Below are 15,648 nucleotides of genomic sequence, written 5' to 3' on the forward strand. Positions count from 1 at the left end.
TGTCACAGCAGCTTTATCAAAACACAGGTCCTGCTCTTCATTCCTGGGCCTGCCCTCTGTCCCCAGGCCCTGCTGACAGTGCATGCAGAGCCATCCCTGTGGTCTCCAAAGATGGATGTCACATAGGACCCACTGCCATGGTCTCCTGCACCCTCCAAGGTGACCTGACCCTGGTCCTGGGCCAGTGGATCTTCCACATGGGGTCCACATTTGCCCTGGTTTGGGTTTTAGAAGTCATCCATTCCTTTTAGGAAACAAATTTGTTTTGACCCAGCCTGGACACCCTTACAGCAGTTTAAAGAGAATTGCAGACAGCATGTTGACCATCTAAAACCTGTCTGCCTCTCAGTCTTCTCCTCCTTCAGGGCCTCGTTGATGTGTTTGTCTTCATTTTTCCTTGGGATTGGGAGATGTACAATTCTTGCCTTCAGTTCTGTAGGAAGGGAAATCCATCACCCAGGGAGGTCATGGGCTCTAGGTTACTCCAGCAATGGTAGCAATAGTCTTTCTCGTGTGGTACAGATGTTGGGTTGTGTTTTCTCAGTCTTCAGTTTCCAAATATTTCACACAACAGGAGTTCAGGATTTTATCATTCATTAACTGGGCAAAGGTTGGATAACCCCAAGTCTCACTCAGTGCCTACCCAAGAGAATGTGCACTAAAGCACACAGGTGAGGGTCCATGCTCATTAGCAGCAGAGGAGCATTAGTCCTTCCTCTTGCTCCATCTCACTGATGCCCTTGTGCTGGGTGTGGAAATGTTGTACCATATTTTCATGGTATCTGGATGCTGCCCAGTATCCACTCCTGAGTATGCTAGCTGTGGGTGGAGGGGAGAACTCACATGACTAACTACAGACCATGGGTACTTTAATGACATTGACATTCCGAGCAGTCTGTTTCAGACAGCCTTTAGAGAAGCTCTACTCATCCCAGACTACACAGAAAAGGGGTAGAACACAGCCTGGACAAAAATGTGTTGTGACTCCAGGATGAGGCTCAGAGACAGGAAGATAATGTGGCTTCCAATCCTCCACCACGTTTGGAGGCAGTTCCCTGCCAGCCCAAGATACAGCAGAGTTTTGAACCTAAGTTTGCTGAACCTGAGAAACAGGAGCATGACTTTTGGAAGCAACTTTGGTGTTTCTCAATGTGTGTAACAATAAAGGAGCTGGACTGTGTGTGTGGAGTAAGGTGTGACTCTCTTCTGACAACAAGCTTCTTCAGCAGCTTCTAGCTAGATGGGAACTGAACCAAGCAAAGATCAGCCTTGTGAGGGAAAGTGTCTTTATGCAATGTGGTGGAAGAATTCCAGCTTCAATCATTGCTTATCAGAGCTGGCCGCCTGAGGTTTTGTAAGAAATAGACAGCATCTGGTGCCTGTGGATCTGAACATGTTACAGAGTTTGTTAAACTCATAAGGGACCTAGCAAGGACTAGTTTGCACCACTCACCTTCTGCTTAGACTGCCAGATCTTACTTGATTTTTGTTCTGCCTTGCTACTCCATCATTCCCTTTCCCCAGCAGGTGAGTGGTTCTAGGGTAGGGACTATAATATTCTTGTCTCACAATTATGACTTAGAAAATGCTTGTATGAAGAGAAAACAGTTGTTGGATAATCCTTCTGCCTCCTGAATGTCAGGCCTTAGAAGGATACAGACACTTGTTCAGAGTCATAAGCCATGCTGACCTGTGATAGCTGCAGTGAGGATAAACAAGGTGAGAACAAGCCTTCTTCATCACCTCTTTGACAGGCAAGGTTAAGTGGAAGCCAGGGGTTACTGGAATGGGATTTAATATTTTCTCATTATTTAGTGTCAAATACACATGTTAACAGGGTTGTAATATAAATGTTGGGAGATTTTGCACTCTCCTACAAGGGAAGGGTCAGCATTGTAAGAGACCAACAGCAAGGCAGGTGAAGGATGGAAGGGTCTGGACGTTCTGTGAGCATATAACTTGAGCTTTGTGTGGGAGAAAAGGAGACTTGGGCTGGGGAGGGTCATTTGATAGGTGGATCCAGGGGGTTTGGATCCCTTTGTTGGGTTGCTCTTGCCGAGTGATGATTGTGTGACTGTCATATGGGCTGGAGCTGATCCAGGCATCTGGCGAAAATGAAAGCTGAGGTTTGGCCATCTCCCTCTTTTCTTTCCCTTTTGCTGTAGACATTGTTCGCAGCGACATTGCCCTGGATAAGCAGAAAGGCTGTAAGATCGCCCAGCATCCTGACATAATGTTGGAGCTACAGAGGGAAAAGGCAGCTCAGATGCACTTGGTTTTGTTAAAGGAGCAGTTTTCAAACACATACAGCAACCTCACACTAACAGGTAAGGCTGCAAGACCAGCTCTGGAGCCAGGAGCTGGGTCTGGTTCTTGCTAACTCACAGGTGTGTTAAAACCCTCGGGTTCCTCGCCTCTGTATGAATCAGCATCTCTCTGGCTGCCTCTGTTTCCTACCAGGGTTACTGGGTATTGGGAGGGAAAGGACCAGCAGGAACTGGAGGTGGACTCATAAGGCCTCTGCAGCTGGCACCTATGCAAACACTCCAGATTTGGTGCCCCTGAACAGAACATTTTCTACAGTCTGACCTAAGCAGAATACCACGGCATGTGAAGTGCTGGAGAAATCTCCCTGCTAACTGTTCACGTCGATGGGGCTGCAGCAATTACTAAATTTGGAGTCCTTTAAGCTGCAGCTGATTTTTTTTCTTTCCAGAGCATGCACTTTGTGTGAACCCAGTAAATATTAAAGAGCAAATATAAAGGGATAATGGCCTAGACAGAGATGAGAGGATACTCTTTTTCTGGCAACTGTTTGTATTATCCAGGGAATAGAATCTCGATGGAGGAGACTGCCACATTTTGGATGCACATTTAATGGTGCTTGTAAAGGACTGATGTCTTCAGGCAGTGAGTGGGCAGAAGGATGGTATCCCAGCAGCCAAGAGGGTCCTCTCATATCTCTTCTCATTATCACTACAGCTGGATGAGCCACAGACGATGGGAAGGAGGAAGAGACTAATAAATCAAATGAGACCCCCCTTTTCCTCTTGATAAGTCCCTTTCTTGTGAAAGGCAGGCAGGCATCTTATTTTTACAGGAGAGAGGGCCCTGTGCTCTGTCTGGGGAGGAGATGGCAAAACCCATGGTGGCCCTCCCCTGCTGCTGGGCTGGGAGAGGCAAATCAGTCCTGCACAACCTCCCCCACTCTGCTGCCACCCCTGTTTCAGTGCCCAGCCCCTGCCCTGAAGCTCAGCAGTGAGCTCTGCCTCTCCTGGGGACATCAGCTGTGCTGGAGCTCTCGGGGACCCCACGGAGGTGGGATGGTGACACCAGCGCTGTTGAAAGGCTCAGCCCAGGGGGTCACTGGATATCGGGGCCCTGTAGCTGAGTCGCATCGTTCCTGAAGGCCCAGCATTTAATTGGGATCCTCAGAGCCGTTTCTCATTCTCTGTAACGTAATCCACTTGGCTGTTTATTCCCAGTACAACTGCTGGAATCAACATTGTCAGCTTTTCCCCTGACAACTTGCTTACTTTCCACTAAACAAACTTCCCTCGAGAAGTGAAGCTGCTCTCCCCTATCCTCCTTCCCTTGCTGCTTCAAAAGCTCTCTGGCATTGCTCACATTTTTTACAGAACCTGCAGAGCAGAGGTGCTACCTGGTTATCAGCTTAGCTCTTAGCCTTTCCAAGTGTGTTTACAGGATAGTTCAGAAGGTTTTAGTTCTAACTCTCCAGGGTGGAGAGAGCAATTTCACCAGAATATTACCCAAAGAACTATTTTAATGTTCTTTAACTCCCTTTGAATGTGAGCAGAACAACTTCATAATTGTTATGAAGTTTAATCTTTTATTTCATAGACATAGTCTGAGAACATGGTCTCTAGACAGCTAAGCATAATATTTAACTGGAACTCTACTAACTTGTGTAAATATTTCCCTTCTCTGTGATGGATCTGGTGTTTGGGGTGGGTAAAGGGGGTTGTACATCTGTTGCAGAAGGACATTTCTTACCTTCAAAATTCAATCAGACAGAGTTTGCTTGAGGACTTCTTTTTGTTCTGCACAGTGGGTTTGTACAGTGCTATAGGGAGTGTCCAGGTCATGAGGCAAGGTGCAGGAGTAAGAATGCAGATGTGGTTTAGGGAGTCCCTAGTGAAGGACTTGAGTTTGCAGGGATGGAGTATTCATGAGAACAGGGTTTCCCCCATGGAGTATCCATGGGATCCTTGAGAACAGGATTTCCCCCAGGGAAGTATTGAGGAGTCACTTGGCCTCATGCAGTGCACATGCTGTGGATGACCTCCAATGTCCAGCCCAGACTGGAGCAATATTGAACCCCACACCTCTGGGTGAGAGGGCCCCTACTACTGCTAGTTCTTCAATTGTACCCAGAAAATGTAAATGGACTATCTTGCCCAAGTCATATGAGAATAAAGGTGCTTTATGATGGGATAGCTCCTCTAGGAGACCTTGAGAGTAGAAATACTACTGTGTGGCATTTTTATTCCCATATCACTACCACTACCACTGTAGTGATCTGGATAAAAAGTCCCATTCCCTTCTTCCTCCTCCTCCTCCTCACAGGTAATATAGTTACATGAACAATTTGAAAGACTTTCAGGCCTCCCACTCTACCTGCAAGGGTGGGCAATGGATTCTGCCAACAAACTTTCAAGCAGTACCCTCATGGGTTTAGGAATGAAAGCTCTTAGAGTGCAGGGCATGCAGTCTCTGTGGCATCAATGTAAGTTGAGGACTTTTCCAAATCTATTCACCAGTTGCACATAATTCCCAGTGTGCTCCTTATTTCAGGCATCAGGCAGGGCTGTGTTATACTGGGATTTAAGCTGCTCACAGCAGCAGGTACTTCCAAGGTAAGAGGGTGTCTTAAAATGAAATGTGTGTTTTTGTGCTAAGACACAACTGAGACTGAGTGAAACCAGGCAGTCTTTCTGGCTCTCACTCCTCCAGGAACACATGTGAGACTCTGGCTTAGACCACTTTGGTTTCTCTCGTCGAGCCTTCCTCGGCTCCTGTCTGCAGGCTTTCTCTCGCATCTTGCCTCTGCTTTCTGTATGTGATCTTTCCAGGCTTACTGAGCCTGCCTCCCTGACATGAACAATTGCCTTTGGTCTGTGACCATGCTATTTAAATGTTGTAAAATATTTTGAGGTTTATTAATCTTTGCAGTTTCCCTGCCGTGCTCAGGGATGGGTATCTTGTTTCACAGATCGGCATCTCTCGTGCTCCCGGCTCAGTCTGTGGTACAGTGTGGGGAGTGCACAGCACTGCCTGCTGTGCTCTGGGAACCCTGAGCTCAGCCTGCCCTGGGACAAGGCAGGAGAAGGGATCTTTCCCTAGAAATACTTCTTTGCTCCTTCACTGTTCACAGAGCAAGCAGCGATTCTTGTTATGTTTTGTATCAGCTGGGCTAGAAGTTGCAGTTGTCACAGCAGGGTCCCATCCTTTGCAGCCCTCAGAAGAAATGTTCAGGTGACAGGAGGGTCATTTTGGAGCCCTGGATCCGGGTGGAGGTGGGGGAGGGCCAGAAAGCACAACCTTGGGCTGGGAGCAGGTGAGGTGTGAGGAGCTGCCCCGGGCAGTGAGACACAGTGTGCATGCAGATTTAGAGTGAGCTTGTGGGGAGTGGGACAGCATCAGGCTCCAATAGACTAAATCCAAGTTCTTCCACCTGTGGTGCCAGTTTGGGCAGGGGCAGTGTGCTGTCCTTGTAGTCTAAGAGACTGGACATCCACAGGTTTCTGCACTGTTCCCAAGTGAAGCCTGTTAAGCCTGTGGAAGAGGGAACTGTTCAGGTCCATAGATGCAAGCGAAAAACTGGCCCCTTTGTAACTGTGGCTTCCCAAGAAACAAGCACAGACTATAAATTTCTCTTTAGGATTCCCCATCCAGAGGAAACAAAATAGTGCCCCATTGCTCATTCTGAAACATGGAGAAACAACTTTCTACTGTGCCTTCTGCCTGAAACTGTGACACGTTGCTTCACTGCATTAAGAGACTGATGATGAGAGCTCTCTGGCCTGTCCTGCCACACCACAGCTGCCCTGAGAAGCCAGTGAAGATACTGGAAGGTGTGTGCTGGGAGCTCTCCATCCTGTAATATCATAGAGCACAGCCTCTAAAAGGGGTGATTAAGGGGGCAGACCCTCCCCACACAGTTTGTAAGGTTCCCAGGTGACCCTCTGTGGTCACATCCTTCTGAGTGTGTTATCAGTGTCCCTCCCCACAGCATTGAGAGAGACTTGAAGGGACTAAACTCAGATAGAACTGGAAGGAAGGGACTAAACTCAGATGAAGCAGAGAGCTGCTGGAGAGTGCATTTCACTGTCTATGTCCTACACTGCAGTCAGTTTTACGCTGGCATCCCGCTGCCCCATCACTAATTAGATAGCTTAAACACTGCCATAACAGCAGTTGTGATCTCTCTGGGAGGTTTTTCCTTGAAAAAGTCTACTTTTGGAAAGGTTATCAGCCTTGCAGAGACCCTCTTTGCCCAAGGTAAGTGGTTTGGGGTGTATGGTGGTGGTGACAGAGTGCACATCCACTTTTCACAAGCAGGATGTGTACTGTGGGATGAGTGAAACAATGAGGGTAGGGCAGCAGAGTTTATGTGAGGCTACTGCAGAACACACTTGTGGGAGGCACAGAGCAGAGCCAAGGGCAGTGTGTCTCTGTGAAGAGCTTGCTACTGAGATACTGTCCTGCAGAAATAGGTTTTTTGTTTCTCCCCAAAGGCAGTGAGAGCCCCAGTTGGACTTGTTGTTTGGCAGGGAATCACTGGGCTCAGGTTGAGCACCTGTGGCATGTGGGTTTCCTGCACTTGTGAACCTCCCCTGGTGGTTTTGTGATTCCTGCTGAATGCTGTGGCTCTGGGAGACAGTGGTCCTTGAGCAGGACGTGTTTGTAGGGACTGAGGCTCATCCCATGGAGTGCTGGGTCTGAGAACCATGGCTCAGAGGCTGCCCCTTGCAAGAGGGTGTGTGTAGGAAGCAGGTCATGGGGTGGGGTGTGCTTTTTGTGCCTGTGGTTATTTTTGCTGGAATTTTCCTCAGATAGGTTTTATCCCCCAGCTACACCTACCTGCATGGGACTGGAGAGTGGGCCGCCTTGTGAGATGGTACCTGACAGGGTTGTGGCAAAGGTAAGTACAGCTTCTTTGCCTTTTTGGCATCTTGTTTGAGATCAGAAACCTCAGTGTTCCGTGTTCTGCACAGCAGTGATCTGCGTCATAGCTGTTTCACTGGCTGCTGCACTGGGATGTCTGCACTGCACTGGCTCTCCAGCTTTCCTTCAAGGACAGTGTGCCCTGGGGCTGTCTAGCAGGCCTGGGAGTGTCTTTGGCATCAAGCTTTCTGCCCTTCTGTCCATCACAGACCCTTACATCACACACATTATCCACAGCCTTGTACAAAATAGATCTAGAAAGGACCTCAAGAGGGCATCTTCTAGCCTTTTCCATGGCAAAGCTGTACCTGGTCTCTGCTTGGGGAAAGGTGTCTGGGAAGAGGCAATATCTTTTGTGTGACCAGCTGGTACACTTGGAAAGTCGGTCAAACTCTGGGGGGCTTGAACCCTTCAAAGAAAAAAAAGTGGCATTCAAAGCTAAAACCTCAGTGGAAATAGTTACCTAGGACTTGTTACCTTGAATAGCACAACTGGGGTACTGGTGGGGAAGTCCTGTCAGCAAAGGGAACACAATAATGTCATCAGCTCCTGAGGGAAAGAGGGGGAGAGAGCTGCTGTGAAACACTGGAGGCTTTCCTGGGAGGAGGGGGCCAGGAAAACTGTCATGTCATTAAATCACTGTCTGCACTGAGCCCACAGTTAATGACAGCAGAGGTGCCAACCTTTTGAGGATAGTTTGCAGGTGTCTTCTGAGATCTCGGGATCAGATCCAATGAAATAGTGCTGGGAAAAATAAATCTTGGAAAACAATCTCGGGTAACTGTGTGTTTTTGTGCCATTATCAGTTGTTTATATGAGCTCATTCTGAAACAAAGTGGCTGTTTGTTTTTACTACACAGCCTTCTGAGGGAGTTTGCTGTAGCTGAAATATATTGTGTTCCTGGGCATGTCCGTGTAAAGCCTGCAGCCTCTTGGGGCTCAGCTGCCAGGCTCCAGCATTGCTCAGGCTGTGGGGACATCACTGTTGACTGATTCAAATGAGGTGGCTTTGTCCTTGTTTTCAAACCTTCTGTGATGGCAGTGATGTTCTGGGGTGTAATAGCTGTGTCATCACGGAGTTGGTATTTTTAAAATCTCTTGTTTCAGTTTAAGCCCATGATGGCATGTCCTCTCCCCATGGACATGGAGAACAGCTTACAGCACTCCTTTTCTCTTTGCAGAAATCTTTTACATATTTGAGGCTTGTTATCATGTTTCCCTGAAGACTTTTGCTCTCTGCACTGAACAACTGCCTTTCATTTGCTCTTTTCTCATGTCCATTTTATTTTCAAGTTGAATGACACGTGCGTAGCTGATTCTGCATCTTGAGATCCCTTTCAACCCTCTACAATTTTTTTGTGGGTTTTGTTGGGGTCCCTTGGGCTCTCTCCATTGGGTCTGGGATGTTTTTTAAGTGCATTGCCTTGAAAAGAGACCAATATTGTAGCTGAGGCCTTTCTTGACTGAGAAAAGCAGCAGGGTTATTTCATGTACCTGGTGCGTGACACTTCTGTCTGTATAATCATGGACTTTTTTTTCTACAATATTGCTTGTTCATGCCTGCAATTTTGTGTACCATTTCCCAACCAGCTGTGCATTTCCCACATGGAATTTAATCTTGACTCTATTTTCCTAATTTTCTAATTAAAATGTTGTACAGAACTGAAGGTAAAGCCTTGAGAAAGTAAAGGTACAGAACATCTGTTGCCTCTATCTCACTCACGAGACCTTGTTGCTCCATCAAAGAGAAGCCAGGTTGCCTTCACATGGCAGGGCTATTACTTCCAGCCCTTCCTTGCAGATGGATTGTTTGATGATTTCTTTCAAAATTTTTCCAGGAATTGAAGTTATGTTGGCTGGCCTGCAATTTCCTTGGTTTTTCAGCCTGTTGAACATAGCCACTATGTTTGCCCTTTTCTGATCTTTTAGAACCTCATTCATCTTCCAGGAATTCCTGCAGATAGTTGCTGACGGACCTCCACCTATTTTAAAAGATCAGACTTCTGTAGTTTTCGTTCTGCTAAGGTGCTGCTATACATTACCCTTCTACTCTGGTTCTTTTAATTGCATTAACTTTGTGGTCCTTATGTTATCCTTCTTTTCGTGAAGTCTGAACCAAAAAAAGCATTAAGCATTCCTGCTTTAACTCTGTGAGTTGTTGGCTATTGTGAAATTCTGTCCAATTTATACCTCTTTGCTTCCTGAGACAGCTGTGAGCCAAACCCCTGGGATCCCCTGCCTTCTCTTACCCTAATTAGTAGTTTCACAACTCGTTTTGTGCTGACAGCATGTGTGTGTGTGAGAGAGGTCATGAAGGTGAATCTCTTTTTCAGGTGACACCCTCTAGTCTGTTAAGCCACACTTTGGCTTTCTCATTATCTGATTTGGTTATTGTTTTTGTAACTGTGGGAAATATGGCTTCTTGTGACGTGTTCAGGATTTATTAAATTCAATTTGCTGTCCAATTTAACTAACTGCACAAGAGAAGATATTTTATAAATTGCAAATCTTAAAATTAGCAGTTATACATGCATTATAATATGTAATGTCATTACCAGAACCAGCCAGTTCTGGGTGCTGTGTAGAGAATAAAGAAAACACATAAACCTAACAGAAAACAGATTTTGGTGGAAGAGGGGGAGGGCTGACACGCACTAATAGCTTTGGAAGGGCTTGTGGCTTGTTCAGTGTCATAAAGCAATCTATTAACCTTTTCTCCCTCCTCAGGAGGTGCTGAACTCTTTGGTCTGTCTCTTCCCACCGATGTAGTTATCAAATGTCTCCTGGTAACCACTGGCAGTCACTGCTGGGAGCAGTTTCTGTGGAGCACTCGGCTCCTTCGCTCTGTCCCTCTCTCCTGGTGCTGCTCCTTTGTGTTCATCCACATCAGCCTGATGGAGTTGCCGTTTCTCCTTTGCAAGCTTCAAGCCACGGAGGAGTCTGTGAATTACCCTAATTGTACCCCTGCGTTAAGATAATTTACATCTGTTCCCTTATCTTGCTGTGTGTTTACAAAACACTGTCTTTCCCAAACTCCCTTTTCATTTGGAGCAAAATCTCGCTTGCCAGCCCTCTCCGATTACTGAAGCCTCTGTCCTTACAAAGCACTATTTTTATTCTGCCACTATTTCCCATTGTTTTTCAAACAAGTACAAACACTCGTTTTGGGCTTCCCTGCCTGTGGTGTTTTCCACCTTCATGGCTTTCCCCAGTTTTTCTCTGCTGATGAGAATCAAACCTCAAGGAGACTCTTGGCTAGTTTTGTTCCTGTCGCTTCTTTCTCAATTTTTTTTCATTGGTGCATTCCAGGAACTTGAAGCAAGGCAGTGTCTGATGTCTTCCTTTCCCAGCAAATGTGTGGGCAGTTAAAGGTCCCTAATTACCAGCAGGTTCTGTGTTTCAGATGCTCCCAATAAGCCCATGCATCCAATCTCCCTGATTTTGTAGCCTGAAGCAGACCCCTGGTGTGCCAGTGTCCGGGCTCCTCCCAGTCTTACATTACATGGCGGTCTCTATACCTGCCTTTTGTTCTACTGACTTTCACCCCCTGCTTTTATGCTGGGCCTCAAGATCCTCCGGAGCTTCTTGTGTGATGTTTCTCATCCTCAGCTGGGCTAATGTTACTTTTTCTCTTTGTCAGCACCACGCCTAACTCTGACTTTCAACCCCCAGAACTTGCCTTGCCTCTGACCACCAGGTTAGAAACCCCTTTACCTCCCACACTAATGTAATGCCTACATGCAGAGTCAAACCTTGTGGATTTTTCTTTCAAAAGCTGAATAGATTTGGCTCCTCAAACTTCATTTTGCCAAAGTCCTGTCATACCTCCTTCTTGGTCCTGTGGCCATGCAGGACAGACTTTTCCATCCTGGAGATACAAGCTCTATATTGTTTTTCCGTACGTGTATTATCTTGTGCTTGGCTGAATTAAAGCACTCTTGGTTGGATGGTGGCCATTTAGCCATACAAATTGGATCACAGGATAAATGAAGCTGTTTTGTTCGTTATTTACTAACCTTCATTTGTGCTATCTGCAAGCTGCCTCTAAGGATCTTGTATTTATCTGAATGATTGGTAAAAACAATGTCCTGTGGGATGGGAAGCAAACAATAGATAGGTTTTTGTCTCATTAGCCACTTCTGTCCATCTACTTATGGCAAATTACTTCTATTAATGCAAGTTCTTAAATCAAGTTGTAACATCAGTTAGACAGGACTCGATTGTGTACAACATATGCTGGCTGGTAATTAGCTGAGACATGAATATAATGAATTATTGGTAGATTTGCATATTATCTTTTAATTACTCTGTCAAGTTCTGCTGTCAGCCTGACTGGCTGTTGGTCCTTAGGTCAGCAAGTCCTGCCAAAGCACCAGCATGGGGTTAGGGCTCACCTACCCTTCTAGAATTACTTGGCATTCCAAGATTTATTAAAAATTAGCATCAACGGGTCAGAGATCTCCTTAGTGCACTTGGAGGTGCAAATTATCCAGGGTAGGTGATTTCATAGTGTTTATCTAAAGCAGATGTTATCTAATTCATGTCTTGGTCATCAGTAAATGGTGATTATATAATCCTCTTATGATTAATTCATCATCATATTTTTTCATAACTACAGAGTGCCTATATGTATATTTTCATAGTTACACTGATAATTTTACCATGTGCACAAAATAGCACAGCTATGTCTCTTCATTTCCCTTCTTTTCTCTATATTTAAATTTCCACTCATAACTCAGCAAGGCATGAATTTTTTCATCATGATTTTTAAATACTGCATTAATTTTCTATACTTTGTAATTTGCAGTTGGTTGCTATTTCTTTGGCATTACAATCATGGGCTATATTATCTTCTGTTATTGCTATCTATACCACTGCCTAAGGATGGGTTTCCTGCCAAAATCCCCTTCCAGCATGGTGGTGGAATATGCTGACTTTAGCCATCATCTGAAAGCAAAACAAAAAAACCCCAACCAAAATCCCCTTCAAATATTCCTTTGGTTTCTTTTGCCCTGTATTTTCTTTCCAATAACTTAATTAGAATTTTTTTTCAGCCTGGAGATGTTGAAGCATCTTGTGTATGTGTTTTTGACTGGATTACGATCCCACTAACTTGGCTCAAATACAGACTCGGGGAAGGTAGATGCCTGTGTGGACAGAGCAGGAAACTCTATGCCTGGTGAGTTCTTAGCATTTTTAAAAACTTCTCTGGCAAATTGTGACATTTTGCTGCAGGATTATCGTTTGTAGGAGTATCACTGGTTTCATCCCTCCAGCCACCATTCCTGTGTGTTTGCCGGGGTGGTATTTGCAAGCTGCTGAGGAGCTTGCAGCCCGGGATCCGGGATGTGGGACTGTGGTGTGCAGGATCCATCCAACAGACCGAAGCTTTGTGGCTGGGCTAACTGCTGGGGAGAGCAGGAAGAGTGGAAAGGCGTGGCTGGTGAGCCTGGCTTGGCGGGGAGCAGCGGGATAATCTCTGTGGCTGGGCCCTGGCTGCTGCCCCAGGCTGCTCCGAGGGGGCACTGCCTGCTGCTGGGAACGCAGTTTGCTTCCCAGCGCTGCTTCTCCGGTTGCTCACTCTAACCCTTTTTCCATCTGTCCCTTCATTTATTATTTACCCCTTGCTCTTTTCTTCCTTAACTGGTTCCCAGTGCTCCTGGCTCTGGAAAGGGCTCTCTTATGGGGAACACAAGGACAGCAGCAAATATTGTTGCACTGGCTTCTCTGCCAGCCCTCCTTGTTCCACGGATGGGACTGTGCGGCACGCACAGTTAATTAAACTCTTTAACACTTTTTCCAAGTTAAGAAAAGAGTCAAAATCCTGTAAGTAAGAGCCCCTTGAGTCCTGGAGTCCCCCATGCAGTCCATGCTCTGCTTTTTCAGAGGCTCATACTGGGGATGGATACACGGGGGTTGGAGAGTAACGTGAGAAGCTCTGGATATGCATGCTTTGTGCAGCTAAAAGTGGTGGGGGAAAAGTGAGGTTACAAGGTGTTCAAAAGAAATTTTGGATCTCTCTTTACTTCATTAAGTTTTATATTGGATTGCTGTGCCAAGAGACACAATCATCGACTTTTTTAAAGAAATGAAAACCTCCATCAGTTTAAATTTTCTTTTTTTCCTCTGATGAAAAGGTGGCAAAAACAAAGGTTTGGTAGGAGAAACTGAAACCATTCAAATATAATTCTATTAACTAATTAGGGAAACTCTGGAAGTGGGACTGAGACTCGCAGGCCTTTTTTTCCTCTCTTTGCTGGGGCACTCCAAGAATTGGATCACCTGGGGAAAGCATGTTTAAGAAATACCAGATGGTCTCTGCGATGCTCCAGCTGTGGACAATCACTCCCAGCCAGGCAATCTGCCTTGCTGTCGAAGCCCTCTAAAACTGTGCTGCCCATTTGTCATGCTTCTCCAATTGCAGCGCTCTGGATAGCTTCTTTTTTCCTTGTCTGGCTCTTCCTTTCCAGTTTTTATCACCCACCCCCTCCATGAGCTAATGTTGTAACATCCCTTCATTGGCTATAAATCCATTGAAGAGCCATATATAAAATATTACTTTGTTAGGGAAGATTGGGAAACATCTGTTTTTTACCCATAAGAGTCAGTCTCTACTTGTCTCATATGACGATGTGACTATTTATATATTTTTAAAGAAAAAGAAGGAGAGAAAATGGGAATCTTAGGAAAAAACTTAGTGGAGCCTCTAAAGAGAGGAAACTGATTCAGTCCTGGGATTTGTTTGGAGGCTTTTTGGGGAGGTAGGGGGGCACAGGCCAAGAAATTGCTTAGATGTCTGACAAAGTAGCAGTCATACCAAGTGCAGAGGGTCCTTCTGGAAATATTTTGACGTTGTATAACAGTTTCTAGGTGCTTCTCAACACGTACTTGCACAGGAAAACTGTGGCTCTAAACCATTATGTATTATCTACTACACAGAACAGAAACCTGGGAGCAGTGACAGTCCTTGCATTAGTAGCAGACTGTAACCATAGGGGTGTACACATAGAGCAGAAAAAGTGTGTAGCTCTGGAGCCCTTGCATTTAGGTGGCTATGTCCCTAAATTTATGCACCTAATTTAGGTGATTATGCCACCAGGGCTTGCTGTCTGAGCCTTCTGGCATGAACAGCATCTCTTCCCACCTGCTTAGCTCTAGTGCCTTGCTGAGCTGTCTGCTTTTCCTCACACATACGGCACTCAGCCTACATCTCTGTCTCCTTGCTGGGCAAGGGCATTGCTACCTGTGAGTGCATGTGGGGGGGAACTGGCTCTGTCACCCCAAGGTGACAAGGGTGCAAGAGCAGGATGCTGGGGCTCCATTGTTCCTGCCATGGGGCATGACAGGAGAGTTTGGGTGGATATGGGACCTCAGATTGATGTGGAAAGGCTGTACAAGCAGGCAGGCAGGTTTGGGACCCTTAGTTCATGCTGCTGGGGTGGGCTGTGGAGAAAGATGCTCTGCCAGCTGTGCTGAGGTGACAGGAACAAGGAGCAAGTCCGTAGGGAAGGCGTTTGGGAGCACAGAAGGGAGGATGCTGCCTTGGGTGAGCTGGGTGGGAGGGAGTTGCACCTCCAGAAGGCTACCTGTGGTGCTGTGTACCTTTCCTGCCAGGCAGGCACATTGCCAGCCTCCGAGCCCCTCAGCATGTGAATGTGGAAGAAGGAGGAGGAGACTTTGCAGGTGATGTCAGGATTTGCCGCAGCTGCTTCCTGTGCCTTGCAAGGCTGGCACACAGGAATGAATTTCTAGAGCTGCTGATTGATGGTGTTCCACATACAGTTGTAGGATGGTTTGGGTTGGAAGGGGCCTTAAAGATGACTTAGTTCCAGCCCCCTTGCCGTGGGCAGGGACATCTTCCTCTAGACCAGGTTACTCAAAGCCCTGTCACACAGGTCTCCCTCTTTCCTGGATTCGGTGCCTTCCCCTGCCCCTTTGCTGCCTAAACGTGAGACTCTCCTTTCCAGTCTCCTTTCCTCAGGGTCTTGGATTGCTGTGTTGGTCTGGACCCAGCTCACCCACCTGAGGTGAGAAATGCCCCAGAAGGAACCTCTTTCCTCCCTCTGCCAGCCAGCCTTGCACATCCCACATAAGCTCCATGGTGGATGGCTGCCTGCTGTTCTCAAGCTGCCCAAAACCAATCTCCATGTGTGTCTCCCCTGCTGATCCCTCTCATGCCTTTCTGCAGGGCTGTGGTTGACAGCTGTGTCTTCCCTGTGGCCTCATAACACGCTCATGCTGCTCCTTCTCTCCCTCTCCCACACGCTGGCTGCTGTGCTGCTGTCCCCTCCCGCCACGCTGGAGCTCAGCCTGTTCTGACGGTTATCCACCCTCATCTCAGCCTTGTGCCCTTCTGCTTGGCTCCTTCCTCTTCCAAAATCCTTCTCATTTTCCCTCCCGTGGTGCTATTAGGGCCTTGAGCCCCCTTTTCTTCCCTCTGCTCAGTTCACTGGCCAGCTG

The 15,648-nt window shown here is 46.6% G+C and overlaps 1 protein-coding gene across 1 annotated transcript in view; it reads left to right on the forward strand.

The window, feature by feature from the left end:
• Window positions 1-15,648, forward strand: part of HPSE2 (heparanase 2 (inactive)) — a 106,916-nt gene that overhangs the window by 10,737 nt on the left and 80,531 nt on the right. The window contains exon 3 of the mRNA XM_058029217.1: window positions 2,166-2,327. Coding sequence (XP_057885200.1) covers window positions 2,166-2,327 — 162 coding nt within the window. The remainder of the gene's footprint in view (window positions 1-2,165; window positions 2,328-15,648) is intronic.

This window comes from Melospiza georgiana, chromosome 8 (genome assembly GCF_028018845.1).
Source record: "Melospiza georgiana isolate bMelGeo1 chromosome 8, bMelGeo1.pri, whole genome shotgun sequence".
Classification (NCBI taxonomy): Eukaryota; Metazoa; Chordata; class Aves; order Passeriformes; family Passerellidae; genus Melospiza; species Melospiza georgiana.